Source organism: Arabidopsis thaliana, chromosome 3 (genome assembly GCF_000001735.4).
Source record: "Arabidopsis thaliana chromosome 3, partial sequence".
NCBI lineage: Eukaryota > Viridiplantae > Streptophyta > Magnoliopsida > Brassicales > Brassicaceae > Arabidopsis > Arabidopsis thaliana.
Genome location: NC_003074.8, coordinates 3,278,076 through 3,299,488, shown reverse-complemented (window position 1 = coordinate 3,299,488; position 21,413 = coordinate 3,278,076). Strand labels below are relative to the sequence as shown.

The window sequence follows — 21,413 nt, the reverse complement described above, 5'->3', positions numbered from 1 at the left end:
ACCACGCAAGATTGATTGCTTAAAAAGCTGATTTGGCCGATCAGCTCGAGAGGATAACGAGTTACAATGGTTGAAAACATATAACATGTTGTAGTGTTTTTTAAGTGGTAAGAGGAGGCAACATGCTATGTGTTATAGAATATTGACTTAGTTAGGTTTTAAAGTGGTTATAATTTTACAAATTAGTACCGACATATCTTTTGGATTGAAGTGGTACATATGTATTGAGGAACGGACATTCGAAGAGCACCGGGAAATGGTGCAAAAAGTAGTGTGTGCTTTTTTTTTCTTTTACTTTTTTTTTTAGTCATGTATTTTCTATTTTCAAGTATTCCGGGGTTTAGTGATTAATTTTAATATGCTGAAATTATTATTTTTTAGGTAAAAACTAATGAGAAATATACTATTATAAATCAAGGGGGAAACGATTGCGGAATTTTTCTGAACCGACAGAGTGTTGCAGGTAATTTTGGTCTTTTATAAATTCAACTTGGATAATTCAGGTGACATGGCTTTGAAGATTATTGATGTTGATGTTTAATACAATTCAAATTGTTGATAAACACCTGTGGATTATTTAGTAGTTTGTGACTTTTTGTTGTTAAGACGGTGACATATAATTGTGCACAACTAGAGATAAGTTCTTCTACCGTCCAAAATTTAACTTTATATAAGAAAAACATTTCGTACATTATATCTAATACGAAAAACAGTATTTTGAATAATTTAACTTTAGTTAAATTTCTAAATTAGCGTTAAGATAAAGAATTATTATGGAAAAATATTTTGGTAAATATTTTGATTGACCTCAGATTATTTTGCCTTGATTTTTTTTTTTTTTGGTTGCCGATAAATACAAATAGATAACACTAAACAAAATAAAGTACAAAAGGAAAAAAACGACAACTTCGTACCAAACCAAAACAGTGTCGTATTAATTGATTGGTGTGGCGAAACAAATCCGTCGTTTTGCTCCGTTGATCGGCAGGTGATCACCAGAAGCCTCGTCACCGTCTCTTTCTCTCCCCCCTTTTTCATGACGCCGCCGAGACCACCGTCTGGGCGAGTAAGGTCGCTGCGTGATTATTCTTCGGAATCAGAAAAGATGGATGGTACCGGTAGTTGGGACACGCTTGAATGGACCAAACTCGATGTAATTTGCTCTCAATTCTCTCCTGATTCACGCTTTTTCCCCTTTTAACCCACAATTACACAGACATCACGTGAATGTCGTTTCTTTTTTCGTATCCAAAAAGCTCATAATTTGGTTATTGTATTGAAATTGATTGCTCAAACAATTTCTGCTTTGGTTCTCTTTTGATTGGTCGCAGTCAACTTCAGGGTCAGGTTCTTTCTCGAATTTGAGTTGCTTGCTGGAATCGGAGAGGGTCATCGTCGAGGTAGAGTTGGTCAAAGTGTCTCTTTTATTTGAATTTTTGTTACCATATCCGGCTATTGAATTTGAGACTTGGTATGCAATTTGCATTTGTCCATGATACTAGTGTGAAGAATATGTTGTTGAAGTAATATGATTTTGGACTTTATTTGCAGGGTTATGGAGTTGTGCTTATTAACACCGATGAGGCAGGAACCCTTTTGGTGACTAATTTCCGTATTCTTTTTTTGGTATGATATTATCTTTCCTCTGTTTCTTATATGCATTTGATCTATTTTTTCTGGCCAATGTAATTATACAGATCTTGAACTTACTTATATTTCACTATTTCAGGATTAGGCCTTTAGTTTTTAAGTACTGTTGATCAATATATTCTTTGTTTCTCTTTTGTGAAGAGTGAAGGAACCAGAAAAGTCATTCCACTTGGTACAATTCCATTGGCAACTATTGAGAAGTTTAACAAAATGGTCAGTTGCTATACACCCCTGGGGACAGAGCTATTTGATTAATACTATTTAAGTTAGGCTCTAGGGTTTTATATTGTTAAGTCTGTGCATTTTCTGATTGATGGGTGATGTGTTCATAGGTTCTGAAAGTTCAATCAAGTCCCCGTCAGTCTGACAAGATTCCACCAAGACGTCTTTTACAGGTCACTGGTATGTGACCGGATTTTATTGTTTGCTAGATTTGATTTCCCCTAAGTTTTGTTTCACCTGGTTTTCACGTCATAGCTTAATATTCGCTATGACGTTGAATTGTGTTTCATGTTTTTTTTCCTTGATTCTTGACGTCCCAATATTATCTTGGACAATGGACATCTTCCCACAGTGATGTTGGTTGAAGTGTTTTCTACTTCTCTTACATCTTTATTTGATGCGTCTTGTATCTTTACTTGACATTATATGTTATGATCACTTTCATCTTGCAGGCAAAGACATGAGGATAATTGTTTATGGCTTTCGTCCTCGCACCAAGCAGGTGAAACTCTCACTTCCTCTTATGCTGCCTTAGTCATTTCTCCGTAAATTCTGTCTAACCTTCAAAACTTACATTTGCAGAGACGTAATGTGTTTGATGCATTACTGAAGTGTACCAAGCCAGAGAGAGTTTGGGATCTATATACTTTTGCATGCGGGCCTTCCAAATTTGGTAACGCAAACCCAAAGGAAAGATTGCTTAATGAATATTTCCGTCTTCTCGGAAAAAGTTCAATACGAGCATCAATGGATATGATTGAAGATGGTGCGTTCACATTGTCCAATGAGCTGTGGCGAATAAGCGACTTGAACTCCAATTACAACTTGTGTCAGACTTATCCATTTGCTTTTATGATTCCAAAATCCATAAGGTAGGACACCAATATCTTGTCAGGGATTTAAAGAAGTCTCTATCAATACCTCCTAGACTTTTGAGTGGTTCTATGTTCATATTTTACGAGCTTTCCAGAATAATCCTCTTCACTGGTTTGCCATATCTCGTTTTGCGTGTAAAGACCATGTTCCTATTTGAGTATTGATAAATAATAAAAAAATAACAAGTCACTGTTGCTGATAGTGATGCAGAGCTGCTCCAGGCGTGTTCTTTCCGGGCAAGATGTCGCTTACCTGTGATCACATGGTGTCAGCCAGGTAGGAAGGCAGATATTTTGGACTTTTGGTTGCTTCCATTTTAATTGTGGTTGTATTGCTTCCAAAATGATATACTGATTTTGATCTTAACCTCAATTGCAGGAAGTGGAGCTGTGATTGCACGCTCATCACAACCTTTAGTGGGTCTTATGATGAATATGAGGAGGTATATAAAACTTTCAATTTCACGAGGAGACATTTTTGATAACATTTTGTTTTAGTTTTGGATTTCAAATTTTCTAGACGCACTAGATTCTGACTATTGATTTGTTTTATTTTATCCAACAGTAATCTTGATGAAAAACTAGTTGCTGCATTCTGCTCTCAGTTACCTGGTGCTAAGGGAGAACGAAGGTGAGCTTAATATGGTTAACTCTTACATGTCTTGTATTTTATGTTTCGTTATAAAGATTTAAAATTTATGAATCACGAATGCATCTCACAAAGGGAAATTAGCACTTTTGTGGGGCTTGCTGGACGCGAGATCATCTTCTAAATGCATCAAAATGTCTGTTTGGTTACTATTAAAATACCTGCTGTTAGATAACCAATATGGTTGACAGTTTTTTTTCCTTTTCATTTACAAGTATGTGTTGAACTCAACTCATGTGGTTTATAGTTACAAAGATGCACTTATCTCATCTTGTTTTTGTTTTTACTTTGTAGGAAGCTTTATATTGCTGATGCAAGACCTAGGAAAAATGCATTAGCCAATGGAGCAATGGGAGGTGGCTCAGAATCATCTTCCAATTATTTTCAATCTGAAGTTAGTGAATGGTCTTGGTGGTTTGATTATTAAAGTCTTGATCTTCTGGAATTCCATGATTTTAGTGACTATGTTTCTTTCTTCAGATTGTTTTCTTTGGCATAGACAACATACATGCAATGAGGGAGAGCTTTTCCCGCGTTAGAGATTATTTAGATATGCACGGTACAACATCATCCGATGGGAGATCATCGTTCTTGGTAAGTACTGAATATCAAGTAACTTTTTTGACGGATTTCTTTGAGGGGATACAATATGATATATAATATTTTTATGTTGCGTATCATTAAGATATATGTATGTGTGAATTCTGCAGAGACACGGTGGTTGGACCTGGGGAGGAGGTAATCTTAGTAGTATGTCTGCTTCAGTATCTTTACTTGGAGATAGTGGCTGGTTGATACACATCCAGAGCGTCTTAGCTGGTGCAGCATGGATTGCTGCACGTGTTGCTATGGAGTCGGCATCAGTTCTTGTGCACTGCAGGTTAGCTACCTTGACTCACATCACCGGCCAACTGCTTAACCAATTTCTGTCCTCGTGATAAGATGAATATACGTCTGTTTGTAGAAAACCTTCTATTATCATCAGGGTGAAAAAGATTATTTGTTATATCATGACTCTTCGTATGTCATTGCGCAGTGATGGATGGGACAGAACAACTCAGCTTGTTTCTCTTGCGTGCTTATTGCTTGATCCATACTACAGAACTTTTGCTGGGTTTCAGGTATTCCCTGTGCTATTTGGTGTTTCTGGGTTCTTACTTTTGAAGTATCATAGCATAATTTAATGGTTTACAATTGTAAAACTTTTCTTGGAGTACCATATCAAATTCTATTCTTAGTATCCATTCATGTTTGCTATGCACCCTATGAAGATGTTACTGTATCATTCATATGTTCTTTCCAACTAATTGTGCATCAACATTCTATATGAGATTCTTGTTCCCTACCCTGTTGTCTTATTTAATCTTTTCTATTAACCTCACATCAGGCTCTTGTCGAAAAGGATTGGCTTGCTTTTGGTCACCCATTTTCGGATCGTGTAGGAATGCCTAACATATCAGGATCTGGTAATTTTGACTTTCCTAGGCAGTCTTCGTCTGCTGGAAGTTTCCCTTCATCTCCTGTGCGTCAGTCTTCAGGATCAGCAGCCTCACAATCTTCAAGCTCTTCCCATGGGCATAACAATTATTCACCTATATTTATGCAGGTGACCGAGCAATTATTCCTCTTGCAATTATAGTAATACTTTTGGTTTGTTTAGATCTATTTCAATGGGTTGGCAGACCAACAGCTTATAGTATGTTTACATCTATGTGTTTCCAGTGGATTGATAGCGTTTCACAGCTAATGCGGATGTATCCTTGTGCTTTTGAGTTTTCTCCGGTATGTATGAAGTCAAACATATTTCTGAAGATTTCATGTTCAACTTCTTCCAGTAATAATAGTGTAGTCATTTGCCTTCATATTTGGTGTTGCAGACTTTCCTGGTAGATTTTATGGATTGCTTGCTTTCATGTCGTTTTGGGAACTTCTTATGCAACAGGTAAAACTTTCTTTTGAAGCTCCAAACTGAAGTGATTCTGAAAATAATTGGTATTATGATTTATCAATATCTGAGCTGGTGTAAATTTCAGTGAAAAAGAGAGGGAACAATGTGGGATTGCTGATGCCTGTGGATGCCTATGGGCGTACTTGACTGATCTGCGTTCATTTAGTGCAACTTCTCATGTCCATTGTAACCCATTCTATGATCCTTTGAAGTATGACGGCCCATTACTACCTCCTGCAGCATCTCTAGCTCCTACCCTTTGGCCCCAGTTCCATCTCCGGTGGGCTTGTCCTGAGGAAGCTAAAGCTGCAGATATTGGAGTCCAATGTAGAGCCATGACAGTGAAATATTCCGAAATGCAAAAGGTAACTTAATTAACTAATCTCCCTTACCTGCTCTCTATGGCTCTATAATGTATCAAAGTTTTTAACATTCTAATTGATTTGAAACAGGAGAAAGAAGCAGCAGAAAGAAGAGTGGACGAGATATCTTTCGCAATGGAGTCATTAAGTGCAGAGTTGCTAAGAGAAAGGCATTTGAGTTGGGTAGCTAGAGAATCAGCAAATCGAGCTACCAAGGAATATGCAGCTTTAACCCGAGCAGTACAATCACTCGGGTGCAAGATTAACTTCACCACATCTGATGTCGAAGATGACCCAAGGAGCTCTCTGGAGAATAACCCTAGGAGACGAAACAGACACGGGAACAACTCAGATGTTTCTGTATCAATCTCACTAATGCCTGAAGAAAATACATCTGGAAACCCGAAAGGGCGAGTTTGTGAAGCGTTGTGTCCATTGCGTACAAGAGAAGGAGTATGTCGATGGCCTGAAGTAGGATGTGCTCATGTCGGAAGTCAGTTTGTCGGGTTAAAAGCAAATTTTGATGCGTTTGATCGGCTTGCCATCTACGATAGCTATTTCCAACCTAAATGAGTGAATCAGAATCCGAAGGAAGATGTAATTTTTAAACAGAATAAAGCCAGTGGAGGATCAGAATCATCAATAAAAAACCGTCGGAAGAAATGGCGGGAGCATAACCATATAAACTGACACCCTTAGTTTTTGGAACAAGGGAGTCACATCTTCTTTTTTTTTTACTCTTGTGTATAGCTAAAACTAAAAGCATCAGTTTTTCTTAACCTCAAAATATTTGATTTAGATTTATGATTCTTTTTGGTTAAAAACAAAAATTGAAAGTGATGTACAGTTTCATATAAATCTACTATTAGCCTTTTAAGTTTCTTATAATAACCCTAGTTGATTATTCATCTAAGAGAATCGAAACAGACAAACTTTGGTACAATTTGTGTTGTGTTTGCGCAAGTTGATGAGTCGTACAATAACTCTTTTAACTCTCTCCATCTCTCTTCATCTTGGACAGAAAACCGAATGAAAGAACTTAAACCAAATATAATTGAGTAACACGGAACCAAACCGAAATTGAAACAGCAAACCGATCCATATTAGCTTAGGTTTTACACTTTTACTTTGGTTACTGTCATTCATAAATCTGACACTGGACCCAAAACAGAGTAATGCAACTCTTAGTTATCATCTTCTGGGATCGGAGAAGAAACCTACGGCCCGAGGCATGTCTTGAATGCAGAGAAGACTCTTCTTCTCTTTGCATATGAGATGTAATCAATTGAATTAAAGAAAAGGGAGGAAAAATAAAATAGGAACTTAATGAATTGACACCATCAGCTACGAGTCTCAACGGTTTTGAAGAGTTTCGATTGCCTTTTTCCACTGCAAAGCTCTTTGCTTCGCATCTTCAAACGATAAAACTTTCTTCGGCTGCCAAAACAAAAACAAGAATCAACAATCACATTTCAATTGCAGAGGAAAAAACCTGAACAAGGGAGCCATTGGATTGGGTATTACTGTGCAAATCTTGAAATGGGAAGGACTTGAGACTTGAACGTTGAGGTCGTTGGAGTTATCAGACCAGATAATATTCCCTTTTACTACAAGCTTTGATGGGTCAACGTATATCAGTCTTGGTTTGTTGGTGAGTATTAGCTGCACCTTCTTACTTGTGATTTTCTGTAGCTTCTTCACTGCTGATATCATTAGAACCGATTCTCCCGGTTCTAGAAACTGTTGCCTGTTACATTACGATTCAAACATTAGAAAACCAAGTTAGATTTTAAAACTGAGAGTTTTCGTGAAAAAGAAGTAAAAGCCTAGGAGAGTCTCACCATCTTGAATCGAAAGAGTCTATGGAGGCAAGCCGAGTTATGGAACCTGAGGATTCAGAGAGTCCATTGTGTCCATCGTTCTGCAAGACTGAGGTATCTCCAACATGTGTTGGATTCCATGGAGAACCGTCCCTCTCAGGAGATGCTGATTGAGACTGAAAAAGATAAAACTGACTCAAGAGAAGGACAAGACGGGAATTTTTTTGGTGCGGCAATTAGAAGTAACTAAAGAAGGTAAATACCGCAGGATCTGGAGCTAGTTTTGGAGGAGTTTGTGACCTTAGGTTCTTCCAGTCAACTCCCTTGAAGAAAGGATGTCTCTTGAGAGAATCATAACCTTCTGATCCAGCTCCTGGTCTTCTACTAGGATCTGTATCCTGAAATGAACCATAACCACAACAAAACAATTATAACGATGACTTTTGATCTAGAAAAGACTGGCTAAAAGTGAAGCCTATCTTACTAGCAATCGGTCGATGAGGTCTCTTGCTGCTTCTGAGAAATGATTTGGAAACTTTATATCTCTAGCTATAATTCTTTGGAAAATCAGCCATTCACTTGCATCCTTGAATGGGGAAGTTCCTGAAAGCATTTGGTACAGAGTGCAGCCGAGTGCCCAGAGATCATTTCTGTTTGAATAAGTTCCAGAAATACCAAAGAAAAATTGTTCTAAGTAAGAGGATATGTAGTAATCCACATAACTAAAAGACTACTTCAAAAAAAAAAAACTCCATATATTCATCACATAGTGGTCAAAGTTTGTTCTAACACAAAACTCTTACCCGAACGTTGCTGGAGAGGAGTTTAGAACTTCAGGAGGAACATATGCAGCCGTCCCGACAAAAGTGCACGCCTTATCATCTGCATAATTCACAAGTTTACACAACTATCGAAAAGACCTTAAGCTCAAGAATATAGAAAAAGGATCATGAACTTCATATTACCAGAAGCCGCATTAGGAAGCACTGTGATTTGGCTGTCTTGCATTGGCTTTACGCTACCAAAATCAGCAATCTTTATGTGCCCATCTAAAGTTAACAACAGATTCTCCGGCTACACAATCAAAATTAAGGGATAATTGTTAGCAAAATGATGCCCTTGTTGGATCTTATAAGAGATGATATGTGAAAGAGAAGCTACCTTAATATCTCGATGTATCAGTCCCATATTATGTATATACTCAAGAGCATCAACAACTTCTGCACTGTAGAACCGAGCTTCATCCTCAGATAGACGACCTTTCTGCCAAACACAAAACAAAACCATAACGCAACTACATTTTGAGAATATGAATCAATCTCCTAGATTCTCAAATAATATCTTACTCTGGTGATTTGGTCGAAAAGTTCCCCACCTTCACAAGACTCAAGCGCCATGTCTACAAAAATGAGAATGACCCAGTATCACTCATAATTACAGCCTTTCAAACACACACACTAGTGAAAACAATTAATGGTCTACTGAAACAAAGCCACTTGAATAGAAACTACCTACATAGTGATTGTGTATCCTGAAACGTAAAGAAGAGTTTCACAATCCCGGGATGTTCGAGTTGATCAAGAACAATCCTCTCCAATTTGACATAAGCTGTTTTATTCTCCTTGGTGATAAACTTTTTGTCCATGATCTTCAAGGCATACACAGTTCCATTATCCTTCTTCTTCGCCCTAACAACCTGATTCAATTACACATAAGCAGAATCCAGCTAAAGTTAACTTAGAGCAATGAAAAAGTTTTCCATTTCCCATAAAAAATCTCCAAGATATGAATTGATTCATGATTCAAACCAAATTGCAGAAAAGATGAGATTTTTACAGGAAAAAAAATGTGAAAAGAATAGAAAAAATGAAACCTTAGAATAAGAGCCAACGCCATAGATCTTGCCGAGCTCGAAATCATGGTAAGTGAAATTCTCCTGAGGAGCCTTAAAGGCGAAGCTTTTGCTTCTGGAAATAGTTTCACCATTTGAAGATGAATTCCCTTGAAGAGTAAGCTTTGAATCAAATTCCTTGTCCATTGTCAACATCTCCAAACTTGTTCTACATTTCGACGAGACCCATCAGAAGAAAACACAGAACGACCCAAATTGGATCTTGAAGCTTATGATGTTATTTTTCAGGTGCTGCTGTGAGTTTCCAATTTCGAAGAAGAAAGACGAGAAATTTCAAAAGGATGAAAAGGGAAGGAGAGAAATTCGAAGAAGGGGAGGTGAAGAAGAAGAATCGGAGGAATGAATGTGACACTTTCTTCATCATTTCTTCTTCTTCGTTAATTAAAAATAAAATTAGCTGTAAGAAAATAATAATAATAATAATAATGGAGATTTTGAGTAGGCCTTGGAAACACTCTCTATTGGGCCATAAAATTAGATAAAATGTTTTCGATTCGAACCCAAGCCTATCGACAAAAATCTATAGCTCGAACCTTGAACTTGATCCGTTGTTCGCCAGCCAGCCTATATTTATTTGTCCTAATTTTTATTTGCACCTCCGGTCCAATGGGGAAGTGGTCCGACGCATGGAAGCCTTGGTTAACTAAGAGGGCTTTGATTATCTCACTTGTACATGAACCTGTTGAAGAATGAATGTTTCTCAGCTTTTTATTTTACGATGCTTCTGTATTATCCGGTTCCCGTCGAACTTGCTGTTCCTTGTGTTATAAACTTCTTTTTCTTGGTTTAGTTTATAATCATGGATATATCATTTAAATTGTATATACAGAGGAAACAAGTATACAATTACACAGGAGAACAAAAAAAAGTTTAACCTAATTACACAGAAGATGAGGGCCATCAAATGTAGTATCATAACTTTTTTCTTACAAAAAATCTGCTATGCTCAATTTATTATTGTCAATGGAGCAACTAACTAGTGAACAAAAAATGCAGTTTAGTTTTAAAGTTATGGAGTCATATAGTTGTTATTTAAGTTGGGTTCTTTTTGAAATACATATGTGGAATGTTCTGAAAAGAAATTAAATCTACATCTACGGTGAGAATTATTTAAGTAGATATTTCAAGTAAAAGAATTTGTTGTCTTCAATTGAAGTACTGCAACTTTTTGCTTAATTGTTTATTTTGCTGATTTGCTATTTCATATTGAATAGAATTAGAAAATATAACATAGCCTCATTACATAGTTCGATGTTCTGTCTTCCTGTCTAAAAACAAAACTTCAATATCGTAAGTTCGTAACAATTCCCATACTACAAAATTGCCAAAAGTGAGGAGAAAGATAATCAAAACGCTCAAGCCTCAAGGTGGAAAACCCATTCAGTTTTTCCTGGCAAACCTTTTTAAACTCGTTGGTAGCTCAGCAGCAGCATCTTCTACGATTCTTCTCTTCTTAATCGCGGTATTGTGCTCTTGCTCCGGGAATGTTCGCTTTGCATTCTCCACCATCTCTTTCTTCTTCTTAGTCCGCTTGCTCGGCTTATTCCTTCCTTTCGTCTTGTTCTTCAGCTCAGTGCTCTTTGCTGCTTCTATGGCCACCTCCTTCTCAGCTTCTATCTCTCCTCTTGATGGCTTCTCTTTCCTCCTAGAGGGTCTCATCGCACCAATCTTTGAAGGGTCCAGCATGATTGTCTCAGGTGGAAGTTTATCAAGAAGCGAATGGACTTCCTTCTCCCGTCTCTGTTTCGATGTTTCAAATGGATTAGCCACCCAAGAATCGAAATTGGGTTCTCCAGACCCTGGAATTAGAATGCTAGACCAACCCATCGAGTGACCAATTCCAATAACATCCTCATATGGTCTGAACATAACCTTCTCGATTTGATAACCTTTCACCATCGAGTGGTTCATGTATCTAGTGTAGTTATGTGAAGAACCACCACTCGAATCTCCTAAAATCTGAACAAACGATCCAGTTCCAGCTGCTAGCAAACCTTTCTGACTGAAACTCAGCGTTTTTGCATGAAAACTGTGAATAGTCTGAACTTCCTCGAATTTACGTAAATCCCAGATCTTGATTTTACGCTCTTTACCGGATGTAGCCATGAGATGACCATTTGGATGAAATGCGACAGATGACACTGGCCCAGGGTGACACTGCATCTGGACAAGAGGTGCTTGGCTAGTGGGTTTCCACATTGTGACAGTTCCACCGGAATGTCCCAAGCCAACAACACTATTGTAAGGATTCACTTCCATTACATCTGTTCGGCCTTTACCTGTTCGGATACTAGCGACCATGCCTCCATGGGTTACATCTTGATAATGTAGCTGCCCAGACATGTTTACTGATGCAAGCAGGAAATGGTTCTTTAGGAACCGAAGTCTGGCCACTGGACCACGTTCCTGGGATAGACAAAGTTTAGAGTCAATAACCAAGAACACTAGGCATATGTTTCTTTTGTTCAACCGAAATGTATAATCTCACCTTCAAACAATGCAGCTCAGTTCCATCTCTCCCATAAATATAAGCATACCTGCCAAAATTCGACAAGATAAGATATTAGACCATGCACCTCCAAATCACAAGGCCCAAAAATGTTTATTGTATTAGCATTGAAATACATACTTTTTCTGTGCAGCTGCAAAGAATTGATCATTGTGCAGGAATGCAACATCGCGTACTGTTTCTCTTACCTGCAGATATCATCAATTTCTGTTGAGAACCAAATAAAATTTTACAAATAACAAGCACTGATAAAAATTATGATAAAATAGAAAAGCAGACCTGAATCTCTTTAATTAAGCTCATATTCATCATGTCTAAAAGAGCAAGGTGACCTTTGCGACCACCAGCTAACATATGCCGACCACTTGCAGTAAAATCAAGTTTGTACGGGCCAAAATCTACATATGTTCACCGGTGTCAGTAAAATGAATTAGAAGCACAAACTGCAATGAGGATATTTCTCCCACAGACTAACCAAACTTAAAATTTTACATAGATAAGATATGATTGTCTTTCAGAAAAAGCTATTGAGCATATATACCTGGGAGCACTATGTCATATTGGTTTCTTGAACTTAATATATCTACTTCGTTGGCAATATCTGTCTGCTTTACTCGCCATGTCTTCTCTAGACCTTCAGTCTCCAAGTAACCTGCCTCAGCAGGCAAGAGCCACTACACACACAAAAAAACACAACCACGTCAAAAGACAATAATTAAGAACTCAAAACAAGCTGAACCATCAAGACCAGAAGAATTAAAAACAGTTGCTCGATGTGAAAACAGAGATACACAACAGATTATCTCATCTTCACGAAGCACCGGAAAAAGGGTCAAACAAGATCCACACAGAGCTAAATGAAGGAGTAAACTTACCTTCTCGATTTTAGCAGCAGCTTTGGCAGACTTCCCATACAACTTTTCTCGTGAAGCAAGTTGAGTCTTTAGTTTCTTATCTTTCAATGTCTGTGGAACACAAAGAAAACACTCAACCACTGCATTTCACAACCAAAAGACACAATCATCAAAAGCTATATAAACATATATATACCTCAAGATTAGCACCTTCTCCTCTAAGATATTTCTTAACTTTAGTCTCCAGCTCAACATCACTCTCCTGCATACAAATTTGAATCAAAGTCCTCAACTTTGCCAAAACCCACAAATAATAAACTGTTAAGAATTCAAAACCAACCAAGTTAGTACCTGCTCAACAGGAGGCAAAACCTTCTCCATAAGATTGTTATCCTCTGAACTAATCTCCATCTTGATCCTTATCACCTAAACGAACCAAACAACTCAATTACAATTAAACACTGATACCAAACCAGACAGATAATTCAGAAACCCATTAGATACCGACTAATTCTGATTAGCACCGGAGATAAATCTTAGAAAAGACATGATTTTTCGAAACGAAACCAAAGGCAAATTGAAGAAAGAAGCTTCACCTGAGATTAGAGAACACGACTCGGAGAAAGAACAACACACGGCGGCGGTGAAGCTTTGATTGAGAATTAGAAAAACGGCGTGAAGCTATTTAGGGTTTAGCAGATAAATTGAGTTAATGCGTGAAAGGAGATACTGTGAGCTCCGACATCGATCCTCGCTGGTAGACTGAATTTGAGGGTTTTGTATATTTTAGGGTTTTACGAGAAGAAAAAACAAAATATTACAAAAATAAATAAATGATCTGTCCGAAAATAAAAATATTGGAGATATTATTGAGTAGGCCTTAGAATACTTTATATTGGGCCTGATACCCACGAACAAGTTATCTCAATTAGGCCTGAGTTGATTAAAAAAAAATAAAAATCACTAATTAATTAGTTTACTAGTTAGTGAAAACTCTTCTACTGTACAGTGAAACAAAACAAGTGATCCTGTTTTTCAGAATGTTGGAGAAATGTTGTTTTGTTAAATAGCAACAAAAAAAATCTAGGTCCCACTCCCATATATAAAGGATTATTCATGTTTTGTTTACATTTTCATATGAGTACATTTAAAAAATCAAATGTACTTTCCTGATTTTCCTCCAGATCCAACATAACCAGACTGCTTTAAAAGTTCTCTATAATATAAATAAAATGAAAAAGATTCTTGTTATGGGAAATAAAAGAACCAGATCTTGGTCCCGGCGTGGCCGCATGAACCTGCTAGTTTGATGGGACTCTTGGCGGTCTAATAATGAGTTATCAAATGTAACAATTAACTATCATTCACTAATCTAAGCTATTGCGATATTTGTTTTTGGTTAGCTCTAATATATATGTCAAATTAATATATATATATATATATTGTATGATTGATACAGTATTACTCGTTCATCTCTCAAAGCTATAATAGGGACTAGGGAGACAATTGGTTACGAAGATTCTAAACCATCCAAGGGAGAGCCCATTATGACCCTTATCTTTACTTTTTGGTGTCGATTGGTAATATATTCTTTGGAATTTTATGGTTTTTCTATTTATTATTGCGATATATAGCTAAACTATATTATTATAGAAATGATATTTTACGAATAAGTTCATGATTTGGAGGCCATGCACGTTACGTTTCACTTGCTTTCTTTGTCGACATTGTACATTACAACGAATAAAATGTTAAAACGGCAGTGGATGCTAAACAAATTCATTTTTAAAATTCACGTCAATACAAAAACTGTAATTAATATACCATAACTCAGATTTGCATGTCGCTTTACGTAATTACGTTTCACATGCGATCATTACAATATATCCGCTTTACAAGAAAAAGAAATGTCTGTAAATGAGCTCTTTACATCACCAAACACAGATACACATGGAACAAGAGAGTTAATCTATATTTAGAATACGTATTTTATTGATCTTGTTTAAAAAATATTTCCTTGAAAAGAAGAAATACTTTCTTTTAAAAATGTAACAACGAAATTTGATTTGCGACTTATTACGAATTTGAAAGCATTTTTTAATTAGTAAAATTACATATTAAATTCCGGTCTAATATATATACTCAAACAGTTTAATTTCATGTGATAGACACATGATTATTTGTCTTCTTCTATATGGGTGTGTACTAATTTTATGCATCTAACTTATATAATTTAAAGTTAACAAAAAAACACGGTCGAAACAAAAGAACAAACAGAAATGATTTGGAATCCTATGCATATGCAACAAAATTTGGATTGCCAAAAAAAAAAAAAAAAAAGACACGTTCATTCTTATCAATTTAGGTTCGTTTTCTTTGTTACCAACCTGTAACAGTGATTCTTGTGTCTACAATGTTCGTTCCTTGTTATCATCCTGTAATGGTAGGGCCATCGTGTCTTATGCCTCGAAAATATATGTGAGAATCTTTCCTTCAACTCAAGTTGTTAAACTGTCTATATTATGAATATATATCCTTTTTTTTCTGAGTGTATAGAACTTTTAATCGATTGACTAAGTAATAGAACTAGATCTAGAAGTTCTCTAATCTGATTTATTATATATGTCCTGCTTTTGTTCATTAATCTTTGCATTTCTAGGAAATATGTTGAAACTAATTCAGACAAGATCTATTTTGAATTACATAAATTATGATTTTATTGCAAGGAGTTTTTTTAATATAATTAATTATTATTACTATTATTACAAGTGCATTTTTAATTTGTAGGACATTGTGAGACTTTAAGATCAGTTGTTCTTATTTCTCGATTCCTTTTCCATTTACATTCCATTTAAATCTGGTATTGCTTTTAGACGATTCGTTTTGGCCAAAGTTTTAACAACCGTAAGTATATTGGACCACCGAAACTTCAACATCGATTATAATTGATGGATTCTAAATGCTACAGATTGTTTGATTGTGATCGTATGGTTTCGTGGCCTTACAAAATTACATCGACTTATCCTAATTCCTCATATACATATCTCTCTTTCCGTAAAAATCGAAGCAAGAAAACGTGTCAATGTCAATAAACAAAAAAACAAATTACAGTAACCAAAAGAAAAGAGAGAGAAGAACATAATAAGAGAGGAAGAAGGGTTGACAAAAAAAAGGGCCAGAGATTGAGATCCTGCGAGAGAGATCATATAGATCTTTCCATTTCTGTACTTTTTTAGTTAGATATTACCACTGACTCACTTACACAGATCTACTCTATATACAGTATATATCATCATCACATGCTTTTCTACGTGGCATGTCCAAAATATGTCATATTTTGCCGTAAAATTACTCAGCAAATGTAATAATTAATTACATAAATATACAGCTAGCTTAGCGAGTTTGTGTACATGTTAAGAGTACTGATAATTCTAAGAATGAAGACAAAAAGAACATCAACAACGTATAGCAAAGTATAAACTAAATTTATAATCGTACCAAATCTATTTTTCGGTTGTAATTTAATAATTAGATTTTGTAAACCAATGTAGATCTTACATTAAGTTGAAAAACGCAAAGTGTTTAGGATGAGTAAGCAAAGCAAACTCATGTTACAAGTCTAATAATTGTTCTATGGCATGGCAAAGGCTTACATTTTTTTCTACATTATTAAACTTGGCGTGTAAAACGTTGTGGGTCCACCGTATATGTTGAAATCATAATGTCACATAAAAATTATACAGCTTCTCACATTGGACATTAAGTAATTATTAAAGTAGAGGATACAGAAACTGATGCAATCAATTGTTTACATAAAATATAATGATGCATGGACTAGTTTTAAATCTAATCACATGCCATGTTTTTAGGTTTGTAATAGGTACAAGACACACATTTAACCAAACTTTATGTTTGAGATCTAAGATAAGACATTGATCTAAAATTTGTATATATATGTGTGTACTTTTCTTTACTACCTATAGATGGTATTACTATTACTTTGATGGTTCGAGTTTTTTTATTAAGTAAAAGTTTCTATATAGACACACTTTAATGTTCTTGTTGAGACCATAACCCACACGTCTTTAGATAGGAGACCGATGGTACGAGAACACCATTTGCGTTTGTTTCATGAGTTATGGCCCTCCTTAATTCACTCGCACTTCCAAACTTTAGAGTTTCATTTGTCTTTTGTAAACTTTTTGGGAAATCTCCAGTCATTTTTTTCACTTTTTTTTATTATTCAACAAATATTACAGTACAAAACTTAATATAGCTAGTCATCTTACTAAGGTCATCCCAAAGGTTTTAAGCAATCACTAACAAAATTAGGCAACCCTTACAAATTGTGAATCACATGTGCTCTAGCTAGTTTTGTACATAAACACAAATACATACAAACTATACAAGTAACTTACCATCCCTAGTAAATAATATATTTTTTTCTAAATTCGGAAGTTACGTCCATTTTCCCTTCCCATTTTATATAGTTTTACCTTACTTACTCCATACTATATTTTATATTTTATTTTCGTTTTCCATGCCAAAAAGTAACTCTCATTTCTAAATGCGACATTCTAACTTTATGTATGTATATACGTGTATGTAAAGACACAAACACATATAACAAACCCTTCTCAACCTCTCACTTCTCCAAGAAGTTTTCTCTACATCCACAAAAGAAAAAAAGTTTCCCAAAAAACAAAAACATACACAAGTTTAGATATGGATCTTGAATTACTACAAGATTTGTCCAAATTCAATTTCCCAACACCCATCAAGATCCGATCCAAAACCTCAAAAACAAAGAAGGACGAAGGTGATGACGACGAAGATGACCTCCGCTGCAGCACACCCACATCCCAAGAACACAAGATTCCCGCCGTCGTAGACTCTCCACCTCCTCCGCCGAGAAAACCCCGGCCACCACCGTCAGCACCGTCGGCTACGGCGGCTCTGATGATCAGATCGTGCAAGAGGAAGCTTTTAGTGTCGACTTGTGAGATAATCATGAATCGGGAAGAGATTGACCGTTTCTTCTCCTCCGTCTACAATGAGACGTCGACTACGGCTAAACGGCGGAGAAGTTACCCTTATTGTTCTCGAAGATGAGGCTTAATTCAATATTTACATTTTTTTACAGTTTTACTGGAAATATTGTGAAATTAATTATCTGTTGGTGTTCGGTTTTAAATATTTTTAATTTAATTATGAATATGGATGGATAATTTTCTGCAACCGCGCATATTAATTTCGCATGGAGGGGTCGATGTTGTAAATTGAGTAATAAATGAAATTTAATTCCAATTGCCAAGTTTTCTATACAATAATGTGATATTTATGTCATTTATAAGAGACAAGATCGTTTTATCATCCAACTTCATGGAAAAAATAGTTTCAAAACATATATTGTCGACTTCTAAAGTTGAAGAACGCGTTTACCTACTATGACCGATATGATGTAAAATATCCGCAGCCAATATGAAGGATCAAAATATCTCCTGGTAAAAAAAAAAATTGTGTTATATATGACGCATGCATGTATATGAAATCTTTGAACAAACTTTTGTATATATGTCGCCTGATAAAAAGTTATTTATCAATATATTAAATTACAGTGATGTTAGCTAGTGATCAAGCATTGCTTGCTTCATGAGCAATGGGTGGTACATGTTCTTTTAAATATAAAATCATTGCATTTATGTGAGAATATGATGGCAATCAAATCAAAAGATAACTATTACTCGTATAGTCTCAAACAATATAATGTCATAGAGTTTATTTTTTAATATACAAGTCGATATTTGTACATTTAACGTTTATTATGTTACTGTATCTTAGATTCCAATTTCATTCATCTAGGTTGAACCGAAAACGCTTTGGTACCTCTCACAATATATATTTTTCTCAGTTAGATAACTGATGTACATAAGAAATCACAATTACATAAGATACCAGTCGAAAAAACATTAATATTGTGTAGCGTTTCGAAAATATACTCTGTTTGAAACTTTGAATATAAGCGGGTTTTCACTGTAAGATGTTAAATTTAGAAGGATTTTTTTTTAAATCTATCGTAATATTAATGACAGCAATAAATTGGGTTATCAAAAATGCTAATGGCGTTTAAAAGTTTTTAGGTGTTAATTTGGTAGGAGATGTATCAGTTGCGTGTCCTACGTGTAATTGTGAAAGCAACAACGCAAAGAAAATGAAGCCTTGATGAAAATATATGTTTAAAACAAAATTAATTGACGGAAATAGTATGTTTTAAATTAATGTTCTAATTGTACAATAGAAAAAGCATGTACATGTACAAAACTCAGTTATATTGTAATCAAATTTATTGATCTGTAATTCATGCTTGTTTATGACTTTTTTGACCGGCCGATAGAGCGGCGGACGCAACTTTGGGATCTGAAGATATTAAAAGAAAATGTTCCTAAAGAATTCTAATATCGAAGTTGATTCTCATCGTTTCTTACTTTATTTCTTTATGATCTCAAAATCATCACCCTTTAGAAAATTTGTTTCATGACCAGAAAATATGCAAGTGTTAACATGTTTTAATTTAGACTGTTTTCAAAATTTACAGTTGTTATTTAGTAAAATTTAGCAATGAATACAAACAAAACGATACACCAAATTAATGTTTGTAGTATTTACTATTTAGTAAATGCATGGTACTGTGGTAGACTCGCTAAGTAAATTGCATGTGTTACATTTTAATATGTAACCAGTAACCTCATGCATGTGTATCTCTTTCAAGTTTCAACAACCTTTTTGTTTTTTAGAAGTAAAAACTTAAAATTCTTTAATTGGCGGACAGAAAGATAAGGCGATTACTCACCAGACCAACAAAATTAAATGGAAATTAAATACATATAGAGTAATTAAATGGCTCTGTGACCAAAACATGGAATTAATGGGCGTTATTCATTAGACCAGTAAAATTGACTGGAAATTAAATATATATAGTAATGATACGATGGTCCTGCGACGAAGGAGGAGCCATGTCTACGCAACTCATCCAATAAGCAACACAAGCTATTCTTTTTTACTTCTTTCATGATTGTCAGTTTCTTCTTTCATTTATTCTATCATTGCTTGAGATATGTATTCTTTAATAGAAGTTAAATAGTGTGTACATATACCATGTTGTCACTTTTTAACAAACAAAAAGTCATATGGTATCATCATCATGTCGCATGAAGAGGAGCTACAACATTTCTTGATTCATGCGTTACGTGGTCTAACAAAGGGAATGTGATGAATTGTCGCTCTGGGAGTAATTTCGAAACGAAAGTTTTCTTACCTAAAACTCTTTATTAATTATCTGAGTTTCTGTAGAGAGAAATAGCATCAATTTAAAGCTTGAAAAGTTTAACACATCTTTGACAAAACAAATTTAGGAAGACCAAAACCAAAATAATTACTATTTCTCTCTATCTGTTTTCAGTGGGGGGACGAAAGACCTTTCTTTCTTTTTGGTAATGGGCCGGGCCGGGCCGGTTTAATCCAAGGCAAATGGCAAGATCCGTAGAGTTTTACATACAAACTTTACTCTAGTGTAAACAAGAAAGTCAGAAACCGCATGCGTTATAGTTAGTGAAAGGTTCGATTTCTGTCAGGTCTTCGCATCCGTCACGTTTGCTATCTCGAACTTCAGGGAGCATATTACAAACGTAAAAGAAATTGATATATTACGCTAATTAATTTATTCCCGTTGTTGTCAAGAAACTAATGTCTTAATTAGCCTTTTAGGTTAAACCCTAATTTTTGTCGATTTAAGTTTTGAAAAACGAATTTTGATTGTTTGGATTTTGGTAAAAGGAGATCAGAGTTCATCGCTGGTACCATGTTGGTTAACTGGCTCGCCGGGAGACCCAGCAATAAGTTTTATGCTCTCCAAAAGTCAATAGACGAGCTACACAAGGTATTATCATATATATTGGCAATTGATGTTTTTAAGTTCCTATTTATTTTTCTGTGACATTGAATCTATTTTCAAAAGCACCCAATAATGTGGTTCTCATTCTTTTTTTCTGATCACTAATGTGTGTTCACCTCAAGACGCTCGAGTCTCTTGAACAAAAAGAAAAGGTTTCTCTGCTGCCGTACAGTACAAGGAAGCGAAAACATGTTACCTGGCAGGTTACAAAACATGTTACCTGGCAGGTTACAAAACAAGTATGAAACATCTTTTGATTTTGAAGCACGAAAAAGTAAAATATCTTATTATCTTTTATGGATCAATTTAAAACATGTGTGTTGAATCTTGTCATGCAGGTGCTAAACTTTGTTTGAAAGAGAAGAGGATTCACGAGCGAACAGCTCAATATAATAGGAATTGTCAGCTTCTCTTACATGAAGCTGTGAGTTTTTTCTTTTTCTTTTTGTGTCTTACTAAATTATTTTTTTATTAACTACTTTTTAAGCGATGAATTGAATTTATTGTCACTATTTTTCTTTCTTCTTAATTATACAGCTGATTTTGTGTGAAAGTAGAAAAGAACAAATGATTGAAGCTATGCGGGATGGAGATTTTACTACGCAGAAGACAATGCAAGTTTTTATTTATCTTTGTTTGTTCCTTTTAATCTTAACTTATT

At 35.4% G+C, this 21,413-nt stretch overlaps 5 protein-coding genes across 5 annotated transcripts; 2 read left to right on the top strand and 3 right to left on the bottom strand.

The window, feature by feature from the left end:
- The first annotated feature begins 867 nt into the window (after positions 1 to 867).
- Positions 868 to 6,599, top strand: MTM1 (Myotubularin-like phosphatases II superfamily). The gene is made up of 19 exons (NM_111891.7): positions 868 to 1,153; positions 1,332 to 1,400; positions 1,552 to 1,626; positions 1,792 to 1,863; positions 1,983 to 2,052; positions 2,325 to 2,374; positions 2,455 to 2,744; positions 2,951 to 3,024; positions 3,127 to 3,190; positions 3,313 to 3,378; positions 3,691 to 3,790; positions 3,877 to 3,990; positions 4,107 to 4,276; positions 4,433 to 4,517; positions 4,784 to 5,002; positions 5,119 to 5,178; positions 5,274 to 5,338; positions 5,430 to 5,709; positions 5,797 to 6,599. The coding sequence occupies exons 1-19, from the start codon at positions 1,037 to 1,039 to the stop codon at positions 6,277 to 6,279; spliced, it is 2,523 nt and encodes an 840-aa protein (NP_187666.5). The 5' UTR covers positions 868 to 1,036; the 3' UTR covers positions 6,280 to 6,599.
- Positions 6,580 to 9,812, bottom strand: AT3G10540 (3-phosphoinositide-dependent protein kinase). Its single transcript, NM_111890.4, has 11 exons — positions 9,400 to 9,812; positions 9,042 to 9,222; positions 8,873 to 8,925; positions 8,688 to 8,789; positions 8,492 to 8,600; positions 8,330 to 8,408; positions 8,011 to 8,176; positions 7,790 to 7,924; positions 7,548 to 7,702; positions 7,231 to 7,453; positions 6,580 to 7,143 (listed from the first exon to the last, which is right to left on the bottom strand). The coding sequence occupies exons 1-11, from the start codon at positions 9,571 to 9,573 to the stop codon at positions 7,060 to 7,062; spliced, it is 1,461 nt and encodes a 486-aa protein (NP_187665.2). The 5' UTR covers positions 9,574 to 9,812; the 3' UTR covers positions 6,580 to 7,059.
- A 796-nt stretch (positions 9,813 to 10,608) lies between these two features.
- AT3G10530 (Transducin/WD40 repeat-like superfamily protein) lies at positions 10,609 to 13,657 on the bottom strand. The gene is made up of 9 exons (NM_111889.4): positions 13,398 to 13,657; positions 13,153 to 13,227; positions 12,998 to 13,063; positions 12,823 to 12,912; positions 12,489 to 12,621; positions 12,227 to 12,345; positions 12,068 to 12,135; positions 11,927 to 11,975; positions 10,609 to 11,844 (listed from the first exon to the last, which is right to left on the bottom strand). The coding sequence occupies exons 2-9, from the start codon at positions 13,210 to 13,212 to the stop codon at positions 10,819 to 10,821; spliced, it is 1,611 nt and encodes a 536-aa protein (NP_187664.2). The 5' UTR covers positions 13,213 to 13,227; positions 13,398 to 13,657; the 3' UTR covers positions 10,609 to 10,818.
- Positions 13,658 to 17,357: 3,700 nt separating this feature from the next.
- LGO (LOSS OF GIANT CELLS FROM ORGANS) lies at positions 17,358 to 18,183 on the top strand. Its single transcript, NM_111888.3, has one exon. The coding sequence runs from the start codon at positions 17,527 to 17,529 to the stop codon at positions 17,911 to 17,913; it is 387 nt and encodes a 128-aa protein (NP_566377.1). The 5' UTR covers positions 17,358 to 17,526; the 3' UTR covers positions 17,914 to 18,183.
- On the bottom strand, positions 17,439 to 17,813 carry AT3G10527 (uncharacterized protein; the record flags this gene model as incomplete). The annotated part of the gene is made up of 2 exons (NM_001337882.1): positions 17,439 to 17,468; positions 17,511 to 17,813. 2 exons carry the CDS (start codon positions 17,811 to 17,813, stop codon positions 17,439 to 17,441), a joined length of 333 nt encoding a protein of 110 aa, NP_001326181.1.
- Positions 18,184 to 21,413: the final 3,230 nt, after the last annotated feature.

Excerpts from the sequence above, each read along its gene's own strand:
- MTM1 (NM_111891.7), top strand. The coding sequence starts at position 1,037 with ATGACGCCGCCGAGACCACCGTCTGGGCGAGTAAGGTCGCTGCGTGAT. Across the intron at positions 2,053-2,324 it reads ACGTCTTTTACAGGTCACTG|GCAAAGACATGAGGATAATT; the intron begins GTATGTGACCGG and ends TTCATCTTGCAG. Across the intron at positions 5,179-5,273 it reads GTGCTTTTGAGTTTTCTCCG|ACTTTCCTGGTAGATTTTAT; the intron begins GTATGTATGAAG and ends TTGGTGTTGCAG.
- AT3G10540 (NM_111890.4), bottom strand. The coding sequence starts at position 9,573 with ATGTTGACAATGGACAAGGAATTTGATTCAAAGCTTACTCTTCAAGGG. Across the intron at positions 8,177-8,329 it reads TCCTCTCCAGCAACGTTCGG|AAATGATCTCTGGGCACTCG; the intron begins GTAAGAGTTTTG and ends TTATTCAAACAG. Across the intron at positions 7,703-7,789 it reads AACTAGCTCCAGATCCTGCG|TCTCAATCAGCATCTCCTGA; the intron begins GTATTTACCTTC and ends TATCTTTTTCAG.
- AT3G10530 (NM_111889.4), bottom strand. The coding sequence starts at position 13,212 with ATGGAGATTAGTTCAGAGGATAACAATCTTATGGAGAAGGTTTTGCCT. Across the intron at positions 13,064-13,152 it reads TTTTGCCTCCTGTTGAGCAG|GAGAGTGATGTTGAGCTGGA; the intron begins GTACTAACTTGG and ends ATTTGTATGCAG. Across the intron at positions 12,622-12,822 it reads CTGCTGCTAAAATCGAGAAG|TGGCTCTTGCCTGCTGAGGC; the intron begins GTAAGTTTACTC and ends TTGTGTGTGTAG.
- LGO (NM_111888.3), top strand. The coding sequence starts at position 17,527 with ATGGATCTTGAATTACTACAAGATTTGTCCAAATTCAATTTCCCAACA.